This window comes from Lepidochelys kempii, chromosome 1 (assembly GCF_965140285.1).
Source record: "Lepidochelys kempii isolate rLepKem1 chromosome 1, rLepKem1.hap1, whole genome shotgun sequence".
Taxonomy (NCBI): domain Eukaryota; kingdom Metazoa; phylum Chordata; order Testudines; family Cheloniidae; genus Lepidochelys; species Lepidochelys kempii.
In genome coordinates, this window is record NC_136380.1 from 124,234,934 (window position 1) to 124,260,324 (window position 25,391).

General features: G+C 41.8%; 1 protein-coding gene across 1 annotated transcript in view; it reads left to right on the top strand.

The window, feature by feature from the left end:
• The window catches only part of RP2 (RP2 activator of ARL3 GTPase), a 33,561-nt gene extending 12,950 nt beyond the window's left edge, over positions 1-20,611 (top strand). The window contains exons 2-5 of the mRNA XM_073353430.2: positions 9,444-10,109; positions 11,114-11,228; positions 12,518-12,603; positions 17,827-20,611. Coding sequence (XP_073209531.1) covers positions 9,444-10,109; positions 11,114-11,228; positions 12,518-12,603; positions 17,827-17,910 — 951 coding nt within the window. The 3' untranslated portion in view covers positions 17,911-20,611. The remainder of the gene's footprint in view (positions 1-9,443; positions 10,110-11,113; positions 11,229-12,517; positions 12,604-17,826) is intronic.
• Positions 20,612-25,391: the final 4,780 nt, after the last annotated feature.

Consider the following 25,391-nt stretch of genomic DNA (forward strand, 5'->3'; position numbering starts at 1 on the left):
TTTTTTGGCAGCTCATCACTGCCTGCAGCAATAGTCGGCTGAGGCTCTAGGGCCTAGACGTTCCTTTTGTGGGAGGTCCTCCAGATGAAATGAGTAGAACACTTTCTATTTCCAGGCCAGAATTATGAGGTGTACCCAGAACTGCTGCCTTAGGCTCCAGAACCCCTCAATGGGGTTCCCTAACCAAAGTGTCCTTGAATCCTCAGCACTGAATTCTTGAAAACCATTCCCAGACCCAAACTGAAGTTCTTTCTCAGATCTGCTCCACTATCATCTACAGAGGCTGGATTTGCATGCTTCTGGCTTTGTGCAATGTACTAAAATTGACATCCCCTAAGCTTCCTAGGAGCAACTTTTTCAAAATAAAAAATTAGCAGTCACTCTTGGGACTACTGGGACTACGCTTCCTTGGTATTGAAAGCCTCTGTTGCAACTCGATTGGGCCTTCTGGTGTCACATCTCTGATCTTTCCATCCTGGAGCCTGTTCTGCTGCAGTGCCAGGAAGATCTAGGGCTTTCATCCTTCATCTTTTTGTAGCAGATAATCTATTTCTAATGCAGATGCCTCAGAAGTGTTTTTATATTGGTTTAAATTTACCTGACCCTGGACACTCAAGCGACAATGCCCACTTAACTTGTAGATCTGATATTTTCAGATGAGATTAAGAATGCCAATTATAGTACCAATGTAGCAATTTTAATGTACTGTAGAACCAAGGAATAGGCAAATTGCCTCTTCTTGTGGGGCAAATTTAAGTCCTGTTACTGGCTGACTGGCTGCAAGTATCCAAGGTATCCTTTAAGCTGGAAAATTGGTACCTGACCTCCTACTGTTGTGTCTGAGTGTATTCTTGTCTCTCTCTAGACTCTAGTCCACAGAGAGGTTCCATGACAGTGTAATTAGGTAATGCCTTTATTTATAAAACTAATTACAAAGATACAACAGTTTCCTGATGCTATGTACACCTGAACCACATATGTTTCAGGTCACTGAAAATACTCATCAGGGAGTTCAGTTGTCACCTACTTTACTGTATATTCTGTAATATTTCCAGATGGAGAGACTGGGATATTCACGTTGTTTTCCAGTCTTCTTAAGGTTTGTGGACTCTGTAGGAGATGAACACTAAATCTAAGAGTTATTGATTTTTTGAGAGCTGTTTGTCTAGTCTGTGAGACTTTCTCCCTGTGTCTAGGAAGATTCTTTGAACAGAGTTCTTGTATACAACAGCACAAATGTGTCTTCAGTTTTCTGTCTTACCTGTTCTGCATGGGCAGCAAATCCTGACTACCCTTTATTACGAAGGAGAGAGACTCTTCCAGTTCTGCTCCAGGGTCATACAAGTAGTGTTGGCATATTCCCTTTTCTTGGACTGGAATCAAGAACTCCTCTGTTCATTCTGCTTCCGTTATTTCAGGAGATCTGTTGGTAGTGGAGCCAAGATATCTCCATAGTCCTAATCAGGTCTTGGCAGTCTTGTCTTCAAATGTCTTAGGTCTGATGTTAGCACCACTTTGCAGTTTACTGAGTCTGTGTTTTCAGGTTCTGGTAGGAGTATCCACTGGAGCTTGGATCTTCTCAGTTGACATCCCAACTTTTGCAGAACACTCAAATATCTCAGCAATCCAGAAGTCTCGGCGATACTATTGAAAAGCAAGAGTGTTTCATAAAACAAACGTCCCTTATTTCTAATGTTGCTGTCTGTTAGATATATCTTCCTACTGTATTTTTCACTACATGCATCTGATGAAGTAAGCTTTAGCCCATGAAAGCTTATGCTCAAATTTTAGTCTATAAGGTGCCACAAGTACTCCTCGTTCTTTCTGCTTTAAACATTAAGAACTGTGGAGTTCTACCAGGCTGCTTTGTTGTGGCTTTAGCTTTCACACTCATATTTGGGCATCTGTTATTACCTTATAATAGCATAGTTCAAAGACACCATTTAATGTCAATAGTCTGGGGTAGGAAGCCCACTAAATTCTGGCATCCTGGGTAAACAGTAGCCAGGCATGATCCATTGAGAATTGTAGTGGTTACTAGCCCACAGTGATGCATCATGATGGGCTGAGTAGTAAGACTCGCTAATTTGGTGGGATAGGCAAAGAATAGGCACGCTGGCACAAGCTGTTTTAGGAAAGTTCAGGTAGCTGTTCAAATCCTTCGTCATCCTGGGAACACTTACCATTTTGAAAGGTTGAGGCCCTGGCTTTTTTTGCCTTTGTACTTACTAATTTTTCACTTTTTCCCCCCTTCCCTATAAGCCCTGTCACTCTTAGAATTTTTACCAAACTGGGAAAACAGCTTCAAATACTGTTAAAGCTAAAGGGCTTCTCAGTAATGGTGAAGGAGGGTCGGGGGGAGAACCATAGCACAGCTTTTAAAAAATCCTGTCTAGCCACTGATGGGTAACATAGATGAGAATTGTTCAGCCACAGACTTGCTTGATAACTGAATTTTGACACATACTTCTCCCAGGGGTGTAGAAACTCTTGCTATGGAATTTCTAGCATACATGGCTAGGTAAAGAATCTTTTTGAGTAAAGATTTCTTTGAGAAATCCATTGGTTGTAGGCTTGTCTGTCTTTCCTAATGTAGCAAAAAGCAGGCTATCAAACTGAACTTGTTAAGCAACTAGGGATAAACTGTAATGAAGGTGGATTTAACCCCTTAGTACCCATTTGTTATGGGAACTCTGTGCTTAAATCCCTAAGGCTCACTTCTAAGTTAAATCCTGTCTGCCCTTCTGTCTGAAGAGAGAGCTGCAAAGAAACTGAATTATGTATGAACTTCTGTACTGACTGTCTCAACAGTAGCTGCATTCAGCACAGAAGTTCTTAAAGGAACACTGACCTAAACTTTATTCTGAAAATGACTAACTTCATGCAATTACAAGTAACACCTAAGATGACTACAACAGAAAAGTTAAGGGGGGGGGGAAATTGCTTTCATTTGCCTCTTGCATTTGACATTACTTCCTGTACAGTAAGTGTGTTTCCCCTGTATTTCCTGGCTGTCAGATTCTCTTACTGAAAAGACCCTATGAACAGAGGTGCTGTTAACTCTTCCTAATTTTTAAAAATATCTTAAAAAAAAAAACAAAAAAACCCCCTAAAAATGTACTTTAGCATAAACTGAATTTTGAAAGTCAATTGAAATAAACCTCAAGTGGACAGTGTCTCTCTCTACAAGTATTTTAACACTCCACCCCCTTCCTTCCCACAAAACACATACAAGAATTAGGGCACGTCTACACTGGCAGATTTACAGCACTGTCAGTTACAGTGCCGGTCAGAGCGCTGAAGGAAAACTGCTGTTCACACTGACAGCTGTCCGCACAATAGCGTGTTCACACTTGCAGCACTTGCAACACTATTCAGAGCAGTGCACTCTGGGCAGCTGTCCCACAGAACACCTTTCTCTTTTGCCACTAAGACTTGTGGGAAGGGGGGTGGAGGGAGAGGAGTCACGGGGCATCCTGGGTCCAGTCCCAATGCCCTGTGATGCATTGCTTTGCATCCCAGCAATCCCTGTGCTTCAGTCTAGATACGGCACCATCTTTCAAGGGCCAGTGTACTGTGCTCCCTGCCCTGCCTCTTTTGGGCTACAGGAATGGATCCCGAACTGCTGACCAGTATGCTGCTCCCTCTGACCAACATGTCATGAGTGGCAGTGAAGTTATTCCTTAAACTACAAAGGCAAGAGGAGTGCAACATTGATCTTGCCACACATAGTAGTTACAACACAAGGTTGCTTGTGGTATTCATGGAGGTGCTGACCACAGTGGAACGCTGCTTTTGGGCTCAGGAAACAAGCACTGAGTGGTAGGATCACGTTGTGATGCATGTCTGGGATGGCGAGCAGTGGCTGCAGAACTTTTGGATGAGGAAAGCCACATTCATGGGACTGTGTGATGAGCTCACCCCAGCCCTGTGGCACAAGGACATGAGAATGAGAGCCACCCTGTTGCTGGAGAAGCACATGGTGATTGCACTGTGGAGGCTGGCTACTCCAGACTGCTGCCAATTGGTCGCTAACCAGTTTGGAGTACGAAAGTTGACCGTTGGATTCATGTTGATGGAAGTGTGCAGGGCCATTAATCACATCCTGCTCTGAAAGGCCATGATTGGGCAATGTGCATGACATTGTGGATGGCTTTGCACAAATGGGCTTCCCTAACTGTGGAGGGGCAATAGATAGTACGCACATTCCAATTCTGGCACCAGACCACCTAGTCTCAGAGTACATTAATTGCAAGAGGTATTTCTGAATGGCTGTCCAGGTGCTTGTGGATCACTGTGAGGGTTTCACAGACATTTAATGCAGGTTTGTCCAGAAAGGTGCATGACACGGGCATCTTTCGGAACACTGGCCTGTTCAGGAAGCTGCAAGGAGGGGCTTTCTTCCTGGACTAGAAAATCACCATAGGGGAAGTAAAAATGCGCATTGTGATCCTGGGAGACCCTGCCTCCCCCTTAATGCAGTAGCTTATGAAGCCAACTTGATAGCAGCAAGGAGCGGTTCAACAGGCTGAGCAAGTGCAGAATGACTGAGTGTGCATTAGACTGTTTAAAAGCCTGCTGGCGATGCCTGTATGGGAAGCTGGACTTGGCCGATGACAATATTCCTATGCTTATAGCTGCATGCTGTACGCTCAATAATATTTTGTGAAGGGAAGGCTGAAAGCTTCACTCAGGGCCGGACTGCAGAGGCTCAGCACATGGAGGTGGAGTTTGAACAGCCAGAGACCAGGGCTATTAGAGGGGCACAGTGTAGGGCATAAGGATCAGGGATGCCCTGAGGCAGCAATTTTAAGCTGAAAGCCACTAATATTTGTTGCTATGCTCAGAGGAGGAGGGGTCCTGGGATGGCTACAGATTTGTGTATGTCCAGGGATCACACCCAACCTTCTCCTTTGTGCGTACAGTGCACCCAGTGCAGTACTTCAGCAGGGCCAAACGGCAGTGGAATGCTGCGGGTAGAGAGTGGAGCCAGGAGGTTGATAAGGGGGGTGGTGGTGGTGTGTGTGGGGGCACATGAAAGAGCAAGTTTTGCAACAGTGGCTGCAGGGGAGGGCAGGCGCGGAGCTGCTCGGTTTGAAAAACTAGTATCACCTGGACCATGTCTGCTTGGCGCTCCATAATGCTTAAGAGCCGCTCTGTGGCTTCTTTCTGGTGTGCCACGTTTTCCTTTCAGTCCCTCTTCTTGCTGTCCCGCCACTCCTTCAGTTCCCGTTTCCAAGTGGCTGAGTGCATCATAACCTCATGAAGAAAGTCCTCAATTCTCCTTGGCCACTTCCTAATTCTGCACCGCTTTTCTGCCACTGATAACAGAGAGGCTGGGCTCCCAAGGTCATCTCTGAAGTTTAAATGCAATGTTTTACAGAAGCAGTATTGTTTGCAACACAGAACACTGATTCAGGGCTTTAAAACACAGCCAGTACTCACCTGTCAAAAACTGGCTGATGCAGGCAAGCGCACATGAGCCACAAGATCCCCAAAATGGTGAGTAGCCTCAGGATAAATCACTCTTCCCGGACCCTGCTGTACACTGGGCACATGGCTCTTGAGTAGAGCCAGCACTGTAAGGAGGGCCTGATAATCATTCCTGTCCCCACACTTTCCACAGGAGGTGATCATTATGGAAGATATCTCGCTGCTGAGCATGAGCAGGGAATCAAGGGAGGGTCTTCTCCAAGCCTGAGGCTTCCGCCCCAGCCCCTATGCAGCTTACCTGAGTGCAGCAATGTTTCCTTGATCTCTGAGGGAGATTCCCGTGAAGTGAGGGAGTCTATCAACAGCCTGTTCTGCTGCTCAGACTAGGCATGTGGTAGGAGACAAGCCGGCTTTCTCCATCCATCCATCCTGCCCCTAGCAATTCACTTCAGCAATTCCCTAAATCTGATCCACTTACTAGGGGCCTCCTCTCCTGTTCGCGCTTTGCCAAGATCTGATTGCTGTGACTGGTTAGGCTCCTCCGGGGTAGAAAAGATCTCCTGACTGCATGCATCTCTGGCCTCAGAGTCATCCTCTGCCTCTGGATCTCCCTCACCCTCTTCATCCAAGATTTCCTCCTCCTGGCTTGCTCCGCTCTTGACTGGCACACGAGCCAATGAAGTGTCCACAGGGGCCTTCGCAGTGGAGGTGGGGTCACCACCGAATATTGCGTCCAGGTCTTTGTAGAACCAGCAATTCGTGGGCGCAGCACCGGAGAGGTAGTTTGCCTCCCGCACCTTGTGGTAGGCGTTCCACAGCTCCTTCACTTTGACCCTGCACTGTGGTGTGTCTCAGCCATGGCCCCTTTCTATCATGCATCTAGAAATCTGTCCATAGGTACCATAATTCCGATGGCTGGAGCACAGCTGGGACTGCACAGCTTCCTCTCCCCAAATGCTGATGAGGTCCAGCAGCTTGACATTGCTCCAAGCGGGGGAATTGCCTGGTGCGTGGAGCAGGCTTGGTCACCTGGAAAAATGCACTGAGACCACTGCACGCATCACCAAGCAAATGGGAAGGGGACTTTCAAAATTCTAAAGGAATGTACAGGGTGGGGATGACAGTTGGTCACCTGAGGGCAGGGCAGTATTGTTCAAACCGATGACCAGAGAGGTGAAAGCAGGTATTGTGGGACACCTCCCAGAGGCCAATCGCAGCGCTGTAATCACCACCATGTCTACACTGGCACCGCAGCGCTGTAGCCCCGGCGCAGAAACCTCTCTGCCTCTCGGCGGGGTGGTGTTTTTTAAGAGCGCTACAACTGTGCAGTTTCTGCGCACTGAGTGGCGTGGCAGTGTGTATGCCTCAGGAGTTACAGCGCAGAAAGCTGCTTTATTGTGCAGAAACTTGTCAGTGTAGATGGGGCCTTAGTTCTCAGCATGCATACGTTTGACCTCACTAGTGCTGTTGCCCTCCAGACTGTCTTCAGTGAATGAGAGAGCACCAAGGGAATTTTTTGAGGAAAATTTAGCCTTTTGGGCAAAGTTTAAAAGCACTTCTGTGCAACTTCCACCCTAGTTTCAGCTAACTTGGTCTACATTTTTTGCTTTGCAATTTTCCTATAAAGGAAATTGACAAACTTGAGTGACACAATAAAATCAAGGAAGTTAATTTGTGTTGCAACAATACTGCTTTTGCATTTAACAATGCTCTCTCTCTGGCATGTGAAATGTTAAGCGCAATTAAGCACTCAATTCAGGAAGTCACAAGCTGACTGTTCATTCAGTCTTAACGCACATGGAAGGACACCTGATTATCAGTAAGTGATTCAGGAACACTTGTTTCCACTAAATCACTGTCACTTGAGATTGAACTACAAATCAGATTAAGCTTTGCTGAATGACACTTTTTTCTTAACCTGTGTAAAACTAGAAGACTAATTCTATTGAAATATGGTATGTCTACACGACTTCCTAAAGACTTCTGAACCTGCATTATTTTGAAGTCTTTATAGATTTAAAAAAAAAAAAAAGACCAGCATATTTATGCTAAACACTGGAAGTCATAACTTCCTTAAACTTCCATCTTCCCCTTTCTTGGAGAAGTCATCTCCTTTTTGTTTCCGCACTTTGTTTAAGCAGTAACAGTTTATCCCAAGACTATCCAAATTATTCCCTTGAAGTCTTCTACTAAATGCTCGCAATAAATGAGCGAGTGTGTGTGTGTATGTGGGGGGGGGAGGGAGATAATTGTTTGTTCTCTACTGATTAAAGTGTTTCCTAATACTTATTTAGACATTACCACATCATATATGTTTGAGTTCAGCTGGGTTTGGGCCGCATTATTCTAGACGCTGTACAGACATAGAAACCAGTCTGTGCCCCAAAGAGCTTGCAGTAGTCTGAAAGCTAAGCTCATCTCCTTGTTCCTGGGCTGGCTGTCTTAAGGCCTGCCAGCACAATTTAAGGAGACTGGCCAACTTGAGTTTAGAAGGAAAAGGGAACAAAACTTTAGAAAGAACACTCTTCAGTGGCTGCATGTAGCACTCCATCAGACTAACTTTCTCTCTCTCTCTCTAGCTATCTACCATGTAAACAATACATTTTTCTTGAAAAGATTATTCAGCTACCTTCCTGAAGTCTTTAGTTTCAACATCTATTTAGGATAAATCTCTCCTAGGATTTTCAGAGTGAGGAAGGATATTCTGGCAAGAGGCATTTCTGGATCTCAGTTCACTTGTGTCTATTCCATGTTTCTTGCATTGTCTATGTAACCTTCTAAAATTGCATAGAGGGAAGTTTTTCTTTTTGAAAAATGGGACATATTACTCAAATCTGACTAAATAGAAGTTGCTCTCTTACTAGTTTTTAGAATTACTAACGGCTTGGCAAATGCTCCAAAGCTATCAGGTTGACACAGGATATAGTATGGAGTTGAAGTTCAGGCTTTGGAAGTGACCTCTCATGTAAGAATGTCCTACACTTCCAAGTGTTCAACTACTGTAAGATGCTATTTTAACACATATACATGAGGGCAGAATGGAACCTGCTGTAACACTTAAACTTTCTTTACTCTTTTATGTAGCAAAAAGTGTGTAACATCAATTATTTTGCAGTATAGCATTTGTTTCTCTACTGTTAAGTTCTCTTCCAAACAATAAATTGTAATTGAATGACAATTAGTCATTCTCTTCATTAAAACAGGACTCTTCATCCAGTTCACTTTTTTTTTAAAGGTGGCCCTCCTGAACAAGAGAGAGTAATGTTGGGAGACAGAGGCTATAAAGCTGACTTTGCTAGCCCAGCCAATGTTTGTCTACAGTCTTAATTAAAAAAAAAAAATGCAGATTTTCCGTTAGCTGTAGAGTGTACAGTATAGAGTAACCGTTTCCTGCCTTGTGACATTGTAGGCTAGAGAGGGATAACTTTTTAACAAATGCAACATACGCTGATCAAAATATTGCTCTAAGGTTCCTTTGGGCCAGGGATAGGGTGGAGAGCTGGTGGAAGAAAAGACAAAAGCTGAAAAGCATGAAGACCCATGAGATGTGGGTATGCTGACCAATATCTGATTTTCTATTTCAGAAGCACCTAGGGTACATTGTACAGCATGCAAACTACTCTATAAAAACATTGGCAATGGGATTGTGCGCTCTTTATAAGATGAACCATGGACCAGGCAGAGAAAGGGCGGGAAAAGGAAAAGATTGCCATGGCACTGAATAGTTGAAGCACTGAAGCATGTTTTTCCCCAAGAGCATACAGGAAATCTGTAGCAGTATGAGAAATTGAATCCAGATCTTTTAATGAAGGCACTGGCAGAACATCCGTCTGTCTCCCATCACCTTGACAAAATCCCAGACAAAAGTCTCTTCTGAAGATAGGTCTCCTGGCCAGTTCCTTGACCCTCAGTCTCTGTTTGAATTTAGTTTGTTCCGGTTTCTCCACTTGTTCTTAATGCTAGCTATTGCTTTTGTCACTTGTAAAACTTGTTATATGTTTTTCTCCTAGGTTGATCCCAAAGACTACACGTTTTCTGGACTTAAGGAGGAAACCGTGGGCCGTTTACCTGGAAAAGTTGCAGGGCAACAATTTGTCATTCAGGACTGTGAGAACTGTAATATCTACATCTTTGACCATTCTGCCACAATCACAATTGATGATTGTACAAGCTGTCGAATCTTTCTAGGACCCGTAAAAGGCAGTGTGTTTTTCCGTGACTGCAAAGATTGTAAATGTGTAGTGGCGTGCCAACAATTTCGCACCCGGGACTGCAGAAAGTTGGAAGTATTCTTATGCTGTGCCACCCAACCCATTATTGAGTCATCCACAGGTATGAAATTTGGCTGTTTCCAGTACTACTATCCAGAGCTGGCTTTACAATTCAAAGATGCTGGACTGAGTATCTTCAATAACACATGGAGCAACATCCATGACTTTACACCTGTGTCGGGAGAAAACAATTGGAGTCTTCTACCTGAAGATGCCATTGTTCAGGATTATGTCCCCTTACCTACATCTGAGGAACTAAAAGTAATCAGAATTTCTACAGATACCACAAAGAGCATAATTCCAATAACCCGGGGTGGGAGGCAGAAGAGCAGTGAGGAATCGTGTCTGGCAGTATTCTTTGCTGGAGACTACACAACTGCAAATGCTAGAAAGTTAATTGATGAGGTAAGACACATTTTTCTATTTCTAGCTTCTTGACTTTCCAATTTCATATCTTTCGGAATAAATTGCAAATTCTCATAGCTTACTGAAGTGAAGATACTGAAGTTCAAACTGGCTTGCTTCTGGATGTCTACTAAAATACTTTTCAGTATGTAGTTTTGGTGTGTTTGGAAAAAAATGTTATCCCCAAACTTGTTTTTCATGATGCATTTTCTTGCACTGATTTGGGTATTTATTATGTACCCATAACTGCCATCAGAACATGAGCTCAGATGGTTCAATCTTACTCTGATACCTATCAAACTTGAGGGATATATGGGAACACCAAAAGTTACTTTTAGAGTGACATTTTACATGCACAAGTAACTTATTTTTACTTGGGTAAGACTCCAGTTGGAAGCTAATGGAAGCTTTCTTGGAAGTGTAGATACAATATCTTCAGATAACTTCTCTGCATGGCGAAGTTTTTCCATTTTAGGACTAAAACCGTAAACTTGTGGATGGCTTTAAAAAACAATCTTGACTAGTAGATAAAAGCCAGATGCTGCATTTGTGGGTTAGAGAGGAGCCTGATCCAGGTTTGGTATCTATTGCAGCTAAAGAAAAGCTAATGGTATTCAACACCTTTGCAAGTTGGGCAATTAGCTTCAGTAGTATTTGTAGGTGTTCAGCACATGTACATTTTTAATTTGAAACTACTAAAAAAAACTTTAGTTTCAGGTAGGGGAATAGAACAGAAGCAAAGATTGGATGAATGGAATGAAAAGATAAGTAAAACTGAATCTTCAAGTGTTGTGAAGAAAGTGCTTTTCCCTTTGAACTAGGGAAGAAGTGAATAAATTGAGAAGGTTATCTTGTGGTTTAATAGTCAGAGGGGAAAATTATGTATTATACTCCCATGTAACTTATTTGGTCTTCTGCTTTCAGAAAAGCCAAACATTCTGTCCTCACTATATATCAGTGATGTTAAGAGCTGTTTTTAATATGGATACCTTGTTTGTTACCAGATGACTGGCAAAGGCTTTTTGTTGGTTCAGACTAAGGAAGTTTCAATGAAAGCAGAGGATGCTCAAAGAGTGTTCCAGCAGAGTGCATCTGACTTCATTCCTTTGCTTGAAAAAGGTAAGTAGTCTTAAAATATCACTTAAAAGTGATAGCCCCCCAACACATACAACTCAGTTTCTAGTCCATCTTAGTGTATTCCCTCTGGCTGTAGATAATCCTTCAAAAGAAGGGGGGAAATGGCTTGAGCCGCAGTAGCAGTACAATCACTGAAATCAATGGAAGGTCTTTCTGTTTGCTTCAGTAGGCTTTGGATCAGGCCCTGAATGAAGTGGTGAATTCCTTCCTGATCCCTCCAGGCAATGCTCCAAAGCTGATCTAACCCATGCTTAGTGTGGCTGTCTCCTAGTGAAAGGACCACGTGGGTCTTAGGTGATGGCTTAGGAAATAAATTCATGCTTTTAGATCCAGATCTTGCATGTTCAGTCCCTGCTGCTGGTAAACAACAAAGGTGTTGGATTAACTCTGTAATTCACAAAGAAAAAGGCTAGAACTTGGCATGGCAGACCAAAATAGAATCCCAGTTTGTCATTCGCCATGATGATTCACTATTGTTAAAGGATTTAAAACACAAGAGAATGCTGTTGAAGACCACTAGCTTCAAAGTTAGCATTCATACTTTGTAAGTGGTGAAGTAGACCCTTTTGTATACATTATTTGGAGAAATCAGATACAGCCATAGTGAGCAGTTAAGCATAAATGTTAGTCTTCATAATGCTTAGCATACAAACAGCTTTGTTTTCTTCAAACAGAGAATTGCAAAAGCTGTCATGCTCACGTGGCAGCTCAGGCCTGCTGGAGGCCTATCTTGCAGAGAATTGAGAGAGAACCTTGCTTCAGGATGAAACCTGAATGGTGCATGAGGGCCAGTTGATACTAGGCATGTGTCCAATCTTGTGATCCAGGCAAAAACTTGTGAAGGAATTAGGTCCCAATCCGAATGAACTTTGAGCCATCTCCCAGCTATCCATCAGTCAGTACTGTGACTCTCATTCACACTAAGACTTTTCTTTCATTTTACGACCAACTGCTTTTCAAGAAATTCAACTGGAAATCTGCATTGTTCAGCTGTTTCTACAGCAGCTGTTTTTCAAACATGGAATTGCAGATGTTTTCCTTTGTACACATTTCCCCCCCCTCCCCCCCAGACAACTTTTGTATTTTCACAGCTCCATTAACCATAGCTTTAATCCCTATCCTGAAGGATGGTGGTTGCAATAGGAACTCTGAGGCTTTATGTGAACAAACCTCAGGGCGCTGTAAGGGATAAAGAAAACAGCAAATCTCTAATCTTCCATTTAAGATAGAAATCTAAAAAAACATTATTAGAGGTGAAACTCTCTTTGTAGGCCCTGTTGTTGCTTTGGAGTTTAATGGAGATGATGCCGTGGAAGGATGTCGAAGCATTATAAATGATGTCTTCAGTGGAACCAAGGTGAGCTATGTTTTTCTCTTGAGGAAATAATTATGACCAGAATCTGCCAGAAGAATATTTCATGATCTAGAAACCTTATTTTTCATTTCCTAAGATCTTGGCAGCCAGCAAGACCTGAAAACATGAGTCTTCATTTTTTGAAACTCACATAGAATTTAATTTACTCCAAAGAAAAGTACTCACCAGTGGGAAGTAGGAAACTTTCCCTGTTGAATGAAAAGGGGATGCTAAATCATCAATTTCTGAAGAACTTAAGCTTTCCATTTAAAATGTGTGGTTGCAAAAATCTTACCTAATGTACAGTAAGGCAGGGCTGTGTTCTGGGACTTATAAAGTAGACCATGCTGGAGCAATCTGCTCTTAATTCTTGGCAGAGAAATAGGATGAGACTCTGTTGTTTCACTGAAGAGTGATCAGTAGATAGCTTTCAAGGTTCTACTGCATTTGCAAAATGGTCATGGTGATAATCTAAAGATGTACCGATTTTTTTTTTTTTTCTTTCCCCTGTAACCTAAACGTCCTCATAGTTTAGGTTTCTCACACCATATTTTTCAGATGGCTTTCTCTTCATTTGTTCTAATAACGCTTTCCCTGGGATAGCGTTTGTAGTTTGTCTAAGTTCTTTAATACATGAGCATTTCAAAGTAGATACATCATATGATGCAGCAAGAAACTGGATAATACCCCAATAATCTTTCATCTGTTTGCTTAGCTTTTTATAGACCTTGTTGTGGCATACATTAAGCTAAGGGTATGTCTACACTGCAAACCTAAGTCAACCTATACTAAGTTGACTTACAACCACTGCAGTAATTACATATCCATGTCCACACTACCCTCCTTGTGTCAGTGTTGTGCAGCCTCTCAAGGAGTGCTTCCACCGAACTAATAGGGGCAGTGTGGGGAGCTGAGAGCCTCAGCTGCTGCCCCAAGGGTTCCTGGGCTCCTGGTGGGCTGCCCATCCCCATTCCCCACCAGGAACTGGGGGAAGCCACCTGGGCCTTTCCTGCCTGGGGAGTGGGGTATGACTGCCTTGGCTTCTTGGGGGGGGCCCTGCCTGGCTCCCAGCCTGGGGGCGGGAGAAGCAGGGGGGAAGCTGCTGGGGCTTCTTGCCCCAGCTGGGAGCAGGGTCCAGCTCTCCAGGGAGCTGTGGGCAGCTGGGCTCTAGCCTCCCAGACTTCTTGTCAGTTTCATGGCTCCTGTCCTGAAATTGACAAGATAGCCAAAGTTGGATGCAAGGGATGCAGTGTTTACACAGACACTGTGATGCCTCTTGTGGAGGTGGAGTAGTTATGTTGGTGTAGGAGGGCACGTACATGGATGAGAGGAAATCTGTAGTGTAGACACTGACGCAATTAGGTTGACATAAGGTAGCTTATGCAGTAGAGCAGCTGGGAGGGAGCGGGTGCTCCCCCACTGAGCACACGTGACGCCTTTTTAATTGTTTGGGGCCTTTTTAATTTTTGCTCATCCGGAGGTGCTCCGGGTCTTTGTCGGCCGGTCCGGCACTTCAGCGGCAGGGTCTTCACATGCTCTGGGTCCGGCGGCACTTTGGTGGCGAGGGCCTTCAAAGCTGCTGAGGACCCTGAGCGCTGCCCGGTGAGTACAAGCGTGTGGCACCTTTCTTTGTGTCTGCTCCCCCTGTTTGCTCCATCTAGCTATGCCACTGAGCTTATGTCACACTGACTGTGTAGTGGACGCCAGCCTTCAGGTGCCCAAAACTACGCCTTAGTTTCCATCAAAAGAACAACTCCTTGACTTATTCAATCTGCAAAGTCTTTTGTTAGCAGCCTTTAAGTTGATTTATTGTGAGAAGATGCCAACTTTTCAAGACAGTTTTTCTTTACCCATTGTCATGAGCAATGTTCCCTCTAATTTTTTCCATCCATGTGCGGAATATAATTTTATGTGCACCAATATCAAGGTAATGTGTGGATGTGAACCACCGGTAGAAACAAAACATAATTTTTTTTAAAAAGTTACCGTAGGGATCATTACTTCAGCCAGGACAGGTTAGGCATTTTAGAACTCACTATTCAAAGAATTAAATTTAAGCATAAGAGAAATAAAATTATGAAATGCACAGACCAGTCAGAAAACTAAAATAACATCACTTTGAAAGAAAAAAATTACAGAGAATATATGTGCATTGCAGGAAGTACCAAGAAGTAACAACACAAGTGTCTGTCTCTTTAAGCACAGCAGCACTCACCAGAAGGCTCATTCAGACCTCAGCAGCTCCATCCTGCTCCTGAGTCCTGTCCCACTATCCCCGCTCTGCAGAGATGGGTACAGGGGTGGGGGGGAAGGAAGCCCCTGACACCAGTGTGCCCCACCTCCACTCTGCACAGCAAGCAGGAGGGTCCTGGGAGCAGCTGGCCAGAGGCTCCAAGGCAGAGGGCAGGAGCAATCTGGCTGCAGAGCAGTGGGAGGAGAGGCACCTGAACACTTGCCAGATGTGTGTGGCTCTGCTTATCAAATGCATGGCACTTAGGTCATGAGATCAAACAGCCATAGCATAAGCAGGCCTAAAACCAAACCAGCGTGGGGCAATCAGATGAGAGAAATCCAGATAATTTTGATGTAGCCTTGCTACAACTTTATTCACTTTACCCAAAGAGGAAGATGCCTTATGAATTTCTTAGCATAGAGTTGCTTGAGTAGTGGTCTAAAAATTGCTGCTTTTGAGAAGCTGGCATGTTTTTCTCAGGAAATGAGGTTGAAGTTGGTTGGCTATTCCCAGTTCCTTATTCTAGGTTACAGTTCCTTATTCAAAGGCTGAAGTTGTTTCAGTTACTATTATCAAACTGAATTTTTTATACTTTGCCTACTTCTAAAAATGATATGGAATGGTGTGTTGTCATGATGTTGGGTGTGGCTGTGGACAGAGTATTAAAGTCCCCTTCCCTTGACTGTGTGGTGGTCAAATTCTGATTACATAGCTAATTTAACGTGTACAAATAAGACAACCTCTGGATTACCCTCAAGTAGCATGTCTGTGCCATCACTTCCAGTCCTAAATTGGAAATGACACCCTGCTTTCTGACTTAAAGCTGATTTCTACACACAGCACTTTTCCATGGCAGACTTCATGCCCTCATCTATGTGCAAATGCTTGTTGCATTGAATAAGTAACTGGAACATGGGGTTATCTGGGGAATATTTCTGTTTGCACATAGTCGAAAGACCACTTACATAATAAAACAAGCATTTACATAATGAAGGAGTTTTCCCATTATTTAACTTTTAAAATGCATATTATGAAATATATTTCATGTCACTTTTAGTAGGAAACATAACTTTTTAATTATGGAAATAACCAACTTCAGACTTGTTTCTGCAAGAAGGTATTCATAATCCACTTCAGAAATGGTTCTAGCACCACACTTCTGGCCTTCACCAGCCAGCTGGGGCATGGATCAGTTAACATCTCTTGCCCAGGGGTATGCAGAATGTGCCACTGACGGGTGAATTTTTCCTGATAAAGTTTCAATCTAATACCATGGAGAGCACACTTGGATTCTAAACAGGCTATTTTATCTGCTAGATTTGAAGAGTGCTGTTAAAAATGTTAATTTGGTCACTGGGTGAAAACAACTGTGATTAACTAGATTCTTCACCTGAAACAACTCTGGTCACCACTCTGGATGTTACGGTAGGGGTGAAGAAGCCACTCACGAATTGCACAGCCGCAGTTCACATTTACAAAAACTCCTGGTGTAAGTGGTCTGACTTGAGACTGAGATTTCTGCCACAGGTGCATTAGTAACTTCTTCCAGTGTGAACTGTTAAGGTATTGAACTTCACTCAGTTCAGTTACTGGCTCTACCATAGGCTTCCTTTGTGACATTGGACAGTCACTTAATCTCTGTCGAAGATGCCCGTTTTACAGATGGGGGGGGGGTTATATTGCTCCCCAGTCCTTTGTCTTGTTACAAAACTTTTGCAGTCTGTCTGAAAACTGTGATGTCCTGTGAGGACAAGCGTGGTGATGTGGGGGTGGTCTTAAAGAGCCATTGTATTCATGGCCAAAAATGGATCATGATATCCCACCAAAGCATTAATAGATCTATTAGATATTATTCCTTGTTGGGTGTCAGAGGGCTCCACATTTCACTGGACTCTGAAAGTGGATCATCAAAACAGGCCTTTTGCACTGACAGGAAAGGTGTCTATCCTGATATTAAAATGAAGGAGTGTAGTGGTTGCCCCAATACAAGGACACAAACCCTTCTCTCTAATCTCATCTCAAAACCAAGATTGGGAGTTGGAGTTGAGTTTGATGTTAGCTGGGACAATTATGTTTTGGTATGGTGATCATGAGATGTTGAGCTTACATGGTCACCAAGAACTATCAGTCTCTAACTGATACCTTGGATAACTCCAGTTAACTGAAGAACTCTGGGGTACTCAGTCACTGTACATTATCATTTAGTCACATCTTAACTTCCTCCTGGGTTGTATAGAATAGACTCTAAAATCCAGCTTTGGGTTGGGAGACAAACTTGCATTTGGCTAGATGTAAACTGCCAAACCATTTCCCTGACAACTTGTGCTGCATTGTTTTAGATATATCTTGGCTGCCTGATGGATGCAGGCAGGCCTAGTTAATTTTTTAAAATCAATATTTTTTTCAACTATATTCAAGGACCTCTACTTTGCACAAGCGGAGTTTTTTTGTAAAACTTTAAATATTTAAACAATTTTGATGCTGGCAAAAAGTGGAAGCCACCTTTGCTGAGGAAGTACTTCTGAAATTTTGAAAATATACCCAAGGAGGTATATGTGGGAGAAGAGGAGAGAAATGCATTTCTTAGTTTTGTGTGGCTTGGGAGGGAGGGGAAAGTGGTGGAGTACTTGCTCTGCTGCCTTAAGTGAGTTTTTGATGGTACCTAATAGCTTTTCTTCCCCCTACAGGATGTTGGTTGAAGTGACTTTAAATAGTCTAGTCTAAAATTGTAAAACTGTTTTAGGATGGACTGCTTAAACAGGAGCTATTTTCTATGAGGGAAAGATAGTTTTGCTCTACAAATGACTTTTCGCTCCATATACTGAGTCCTGAAACTATTTTGATTTCCTTTCAAAGATGAATTCTGCCTCTGTTATATGAATAAATCTCTAGAAATACAAACATTTCTGTAATGTAAGGATCTAGAAGGAGCAGAGACGACTTGCATTTGTATATCTATATCAGTGACATACTTCCTTGTTTAAAATATATAGATTTTTGTATCGGAGAACAAAGTATCGGCCTCTCGAGATGTAGACAGCTTCTACAACTTTGCTGACATGCAGATGGGAATGTGAAGTGTGACTTGAAGATTTTCTTATGCATGGCCTGGCTCACCACTTGGAATAGCTTTGGTTTGACTGTGTAATGCTGCATTAGTAGCAAGGTTTTTTTTCTGATCTTTGTATTGCATATGTTTTTTATAAAAGGAATTGGTAAATTTAATACTGCATCACGTGAATTACAACGAACAATGTAGCTTCACATGTACATCTGATACTTAGTACCACTTAAACTTTCTAGTAATTCATGATTATAGTGAAATTTTAATTATATTCTGATGTGAATATTCCTCAAATCTTTGTAGGATTTTTAGAAAGTAGGTACAATGCTAGACCACATTTTATGTAGTTCTAAAAAAATGTAATTTCTTAACTGAAACACTGCTGCTGGTATGTGTCAGTGGTACGTTAGAGAAGGTAACCTGTAGAATTCACAGAATTTTCCCATATGCAAAATTATCTTAATCAGGAGACATGTCATTGCTAACTGATCTAAAGTTTCTTAAATTGTTTCCTCTTTTAAATAGCATGCTTTCACAGTTGACTTTACTCTGCTTCAGTCTGTGTTCATAAAAAAATTAAATGCACCAAGTGTTCTATACCAGATGGTCTTTAATATTAATGTACTATACTAACATTAATTTTAATTACATTACAAATAGTGTAAAGAGCCTGGGAGCTATGCTGCAGATGCTTTGTACCCTCTTTTCCACCCTCCCAGCCCCCATTTAGGAGTGTCTCCAGTGTTACAGTGGCTCCCGTCTCATCCCTCTTTTGGGCTAGTGTAGAGGATAAGCCTGAGGCTTCCTTACAGCCCAGCTGCCATAATGGGTCTTTGACAACCACCATAGTTTAGTTACACTGGGACCACACCACAGTCTAGAATTGGGGGATGGTTTTAAAGCAGTGTTTGGATGCATGCATCTCTGAGTGTGTTCCTCCATCATGATGAAGGATATGGACACAAGGTCTCCAACGGCTGCAGATAATGACTGACTGTAAAACTAACATTAGTCAGTTACTTCTAGAAACAGACCAAGAAAGCATTAATTTGAGACGAAAGGAATGTAACTTTTTTTTAACAATAGCTGTCTGATTTGTAGTTATTTTTCAGTAATGAGCTATATAGAATTCCTGGTGGCATGTACTAGATACATCATTCCAGCATAAGAACATTCACTACAATGTAGTGAATCTTAATGCATACATATGAGAATATTGGATCCTCAACATGCAGACTGAGCTTGTGCAAGGTCTTACAAGAGTTCAAGTCAGGGTCCCATAGGCCCTCTGTTCAGACAGCAGAAACTTAATCTGCATTATGTCGCAAACTTACTGGCCTTCTCAACTGACTGCCTTCATACCATACGAGGTGAAAACCCACAACTCTTCAGATTAGATGTGACTTGCTGGTGTAAACACAAGCTTCCCAGTACCATTGAATGTAAAATGCTATGTTGTGATTTCCTAAAGAAAATCTCATTGACTTTATATAGTCTGGTAGTTTATCCTCCAGCCATCCAAAGAAAAGGTCTTGCAAATAGAGCAGGAAATGACTGTTGATAGTCAGTCAATACTGTGGCTTCAGAATGCCAAAGGAGGCTGATTGAAATGCTTTTCCTTCGGGATTGGTGAAGGAAAGAAAGGATACAAAGGCTGGGAGTACTGCAAGGCCCATAATGTAATTAAGAGTACATGTAGGTTCAGAAGTCTGCCACTTTGCTGTCACTAGATAAACGCATGCTCTTAACTCCACTTTTTTTTAATAGAAGGAAGGTGCACAAATTGAAAGGAAACTTTTATTCTATCTCTAGAGAGGGAGCATCTCCTGAGCTGACTAATTTGCAAACTGTGCTGATGCTCAAAAATCTGTCATGGACATGGTAAGGTTCTGTTTTGTTTTGACCTGTCAAAACAAGATTATTCTGCCATTAAGTACTAGTTTGGAAGTCGTCATTCAAATTCTCATTCCAGTATAATGCATCTGCCATGATGAAATTTGGGCGGAGGGTAAAATTTGTTTCAGTAAACTGAGTGGAAATGACCTGAACACGCAACAGCTCTGTTTGTGTCCTGACCCTCACTTTAGAATCCTGCATGCTATATATTGCAAAGATGTTTTCATGTAATAAACAGTCTAAATATAATTGGTCATCCTATTCTTAAACCCTTTGTGATCAGTAAATTAAACCATGTGCTATATGTAAATGAGGATTTAGTTCTTTTTTTCCTCTGACCGTTAACACTTTCTGCTTGTTAATCAGACTGAAGTTCTGTTTTTAATTGTCTCTACAGGAATGAGTAACTATTTCTGCATTAACTTTCATATGACAAACAAATTTAGGTTTGAAATATTGGGGGAAATTTCCCGCAACTTAAGGAAAATGCTGTGTTTTTACGTGTGGTGGGTAACTAACTAAACTGTCAAATGCAATTAAAGGGTTTTTTGATAGCACACTTTTTTCTTTTGTAATATTTAAATAACTGCTTGATAACAGCATATTTCTGAATCTTTAAACTTTATTTAATAAACCTTACTGCTAACAAATATTAGGAACACTTCTATTCCTAATGAAGTAAGCTCACCTCAGTTATTATATGTATCGTGTAACAGAATGTGCTTCATGCAGCTTTTGTATATGTTTGGTAGTTTTTTGTATGTAATTTGTCTAGTAGTTGTGAAATGTGACTTATAATAAACATTGTTCAAAACAAACGGTTCATATTTTCATTTCATAAGAATTTAAAATACTTTCTACAGTAGTATAGCTAAAACTGTATTTCAAAAATGTTAACTGATGTAGTTAAAGGGAAGAATTTTTAAACTGTCAAATTACTTACTACTTAGTGGAGAAAGCACTGAGTTTTTGTCAGCTCATCTCAAAAGATGAATTTTTTGTTTATACAACCATTTATGTAGTAAATATAGAAATGAGTTGCTACTGAGGAACAGTAGCTAGGCTGGAGAAAGAACATGAGAATGGCCATACTGGGTCAGACCAATGGTTCATCTAGCCCAGTATCCTATCTTCCAATAGTGGCCAATGCCAGGTGCTTCAGAGAGAATGAACAGAACAGGCAATTATCAAGTGATCCATCGCCCCATTCTCAACTTCTGGCAAACAGAGGCTCAGAACACTTCAGGTTTTGCATCCCTGCCCATCCTGGCTAATAGGTCCATCAATGGTTATCTTCCATGAGTGTATAGAGGTGTGTGTGGGTTTTTTGGTTGTGTTTTTTTAACCCTTTTGTAGTCTTGGCCTTCACAACATTCTCTGGCGAAGAGTTCCACAGGTTGACGCTGTGTTGTGTGAAGAAATACTTCCTTTTGTTTTTTAAACCTGCAGCCTATTAATTTCATTTGGTGACCCCTAGTTCTTGTGTTATGAGAAGGAGTAAATAACACTTCCTTATTTACTTTCTCCATACCAGTCATGATTTTATAGACCTTTATTACATTCCCCCCCTCGGTTGTCTCTTTTCCAAGCTCAGAAGTCCCAATCTTATTAATCTCGCCTCCATACAGAAACTATTCCATACTCTTAATCATTTTTTTTTTCTGACAGTACGGAAAAGGGAAGGAGAGTCCCCGGGCAATACTCTGGAACTGCTCCCTACAAAGCCAGTCAGGACTCTGGTAAAGTCTCCTCTCTGTGAGCAGATTGTCTTCAGGGCAAAAAACTCACACAGCTTCTGTCTTCCTGGGTCTGACCATTGAGCATTTAGCATTCTCTGACCCTCTGTGCGCTTCGCACAGCGAGTCTGCCCAGGTGGTCCTGGGGAAGCCAGAGGGTCCTGCATCCCAGCTTCGCAGTCGGACATGACTCTGAGCCAGCCAGTAAAACAGAGGTTTATTAGATGACAGGAACACTATCTAAAACAGAGCTTGTAGGTACAGAGAACAGGACCCCACAGCCACGTCTGCACTTCACTCCTCATCCCCAGCCAGCCCAAACTGACTCACCTTCCAACCCTTCCTCCTCTGAGCTTTGTCCCTTTCCTGGGCCACGAGGTCACTTGATTCCTTTGTTCTCCAACCCTTTAGCTATCACCTTGCAGGAGGGGAAGGGCCCAGGTCATCAGGTGCCAGGAGCCACTGTCAGCCATTTATGTACCCTGGCCCTTTGCAACAATTACACCCCCTTATCCCACCACCTAGAGACTTAAGAAATGCATAGGGGAAACTGAGGCACTCCTACAGGATTCAGAGGAAACATTAAAAACATTCCCACTTAGTCACACATACCTCTTTCAGTTCCAGTATATCTTTTTTGAGATGGGGTGACCAGATCTGCAAGCAATATTCAAGATGTGGGCATACCCTGGATTTATATAGACACAATATATTTTCTCTCTCATCTATCCTACCAATGGTATAATTCCTACCATTCTGTTAGCTTTTTTGACTGCTGCTGCACATTGAGCAAATGTTTTCAGAGAACTATCCACAGTGACTCCAAGATCTGTTTCTTGAGTGATAACAGCTAATTTAGACCCCATCATTTTATATGTATAGTTAGAATTGTTTTCCAATGTGCGTTACTATGCATTTATCAACATTCAATTTAATCTGCCATTTTGCTGACCAGCCATCCAGTGTTGTGAGATGCTTTTGTAATTCTTCACAGTCTGTGACTTAACTATCTTGAGTAGTTTTGTATCATCTGCCAATTTTGCCAGCTCATTGTTTACCCCTTTCTCCAGATCATTTATGAATATGTTGAACAGTACTGGTCCTAGAGTAACAGCCGTGTTAGTCTGTATTCGCAAAAAGAAAAGGAGTACTTGTGGCACCTTAGAGACTAACCAATTTATTAGAGCATAAGCTTTCGTGAGCTACAGCTCACTAGTACAGCCCCCTGGGGGACACAGAAATGTGATAATGTTAGCAAGGGTATAAAAATCTTAAATAGATAAGAAAAGTCAGTGAAACAATCATGCACCTTTACAAAAATGGGGAAATCTACCCATGGGTGGGCTAAAAGTAAAACAAAAGGAACGTAGCTTTAGAAATTCAGATACTAAGCTTTCTGCAAGGCTATCTAGATTATATCAGTAATATTTAACAATTGAGCTTGCCTCTTTTATACTTGATTTCTATTATTGCTAAAGCTGATGGGAGTGTATTTTGGAAGGATTATTGCACTAGTCATGTAATATAATTTCTCCCTTCTCAAAGCATTGGAGGCATGCAAAACTTTCACAGAAATGTTCTGCCTCTCAGTAGTTGAATGACTATTCCATTAGATTATTTTCCGAAACATTATGGCATGACTAATGTGCAAATAGGAGCTATTTACTGTTTGTTTCTTAGTCAATTAAACAAAGACCAGGTGCTGGGGTTACATGTGTAGGCCCTGCAAAATCAAGCTTGTTCGTACTTTATAAAAAATTAAAAAAAAAACCAACTTGAAAAACACCATGCATTAATAAATTGTGTATATTGATCTTTGGACATGTGTAAGAAAAAAATTATTTTCCTGGTGTAAGTATTTTATTAATCTCAAACTATCAGTTAACTGTAATAGTACAAACTGTTAAGAGCTAGTTCTTTTAGTAAACAAATGTCATGTTAGTTTAATAAATGAGACTTGAAGGCTAGGTGTAGCTCTTGAAAAGCAGCATCCAAACTCTCCTTATGTGTAAACATACATGCAGAGAGAGATTTGTAGAAGATTGTAATTTAGAGATGCTCCCTCATAAGGGACAGTATTATGAACACAGGAATTTGGAGATGAGCGCTGGAGATAGGGACTGGGAACACCACATGGCTGTGTGCAGTCTCCAGTTTGTTTTATTAAAATTTTATTCCTTTCTCGTTCACTGGCTTGTTATTTAATGAACCCCAAGATTGTTACATGGTGTCAGAAATGGTGAATGAGACGGAAACGCCAGTCATTTTGAACTCCAGTGTTTGCAACTGCAACAAACAGAGGCACCAGAGAAGCACGTGGAGCACAAGGCACAGAGGCTTCCACATGTATTTGGCAAGCAATATAGTAGCTTGACTAGCTTAAGAAGGGAGGAAAAGCCAAATATAGATGTGTTGCAACATCCATCCAGTCTGCAATTGTCAGGCAATGTTGCAGAGAACTGGAAAAAATTCAGACAGATTTGAATTGTATTTAGCAGCCATAGGGGCAAAGGAGAAAAATGGTAGCTTGAAATCATCTATCTTTTTTTCATGTTGTTTGGGAGGATGCATAGGATATTTATAACAACTTTAAGTTTGAAGAAGGTGAAAGCATGAAGTTAAGTAAAATACTGACTAAATTTGAGGAACATTGCATGCCAAAAAGGAATAAAACATAAGATACATTTTTACATACTTCCAAAAAACTGATGACACCATAGAGCAATATGTCACAGAATTAAGGATACTCAGTAAAACCTGTGACTTTGGTGGGCTGACAGAGTCTCTGGTCAGAGACAGAATCATTTGGGGTGTTAAAGATGATGTGTTGAGAGAGAGACTGCTCCACGAACACTTCACTTTAGAAAAAGTTCTCCAAATATGTAGGGCAGCAAAAATTGTGAAAGCCCAAGCCAAAGAACTGAATTCACCAGAAGGGGTTATCCATGTACTAAGTATAAAAGAATATAGCCAGAATAGGTCAAATCAAAGAGTGGAACCACTTGCTATGAAAACCGCTGCTAGGGGAACGATTGGGCACAGATGGTCATGTGGAAGGTGCGGATCACAGCATGGGCCCAAATACTATGTTGCCTTGAGGGAAACTCTGTCAAAACTGTGGGGAAAATAATCATTTTGCAAAATGCTGCGGATCCCAAGTGCAGAGAAGTCAAGTGTATTCAGTTAAAGACCATCTGTTTGAGAAGTTTTTCATAGATGTACTGGGATTTAGCCTGATGAGAAGGGCTGGATACTGCCTATGACAGTGAATGGAACAATTATTCCTCTGAAACTAGACACAGGAGCTCGGCTTAATATTCTGTCTGAACAAGATTTAGAGACTATAAATAAGACGCAAACTGGGAGCAACAAAAATAAAAGTAACTGGTTATTCTGGAACAAATATACCACTGAAGGGCAGGTGTGTTGCTAGCATCAACCATAAAAACACAATATACAGGCTACCTTTCATTGTAGTGCCAAAGGAAGTGACACCAATATTAGGCCTGGCTGCATGTGAGAAACTCAATCTGGTAAAATGGGTGTTCTCACTACAAGATCATATTGAACTTGGCTATGAGGCATTCTTTTGGGAATATCCTGACCTGTTTCAAGGGAAGGGCTGGGTTGCTCGCAGGGTGAACATACAATCCGGATAAACATACAGGTCCTTCCAGTTATCCATCTATGTAGAAAGGTGCCATTTGCACTCTGTGGTAAACTCAAGGCTGAGCTTGCAAGGATGGAAGCAATGCAAGTAGCACAAAAAATTGAGGAGCCAACAGAATGGATGAGCTCCCTAGTCATTATGGAGAAAAGTAATAGCCAGCTAGGCATATACTTAGATCCCAGAGACCTCAAC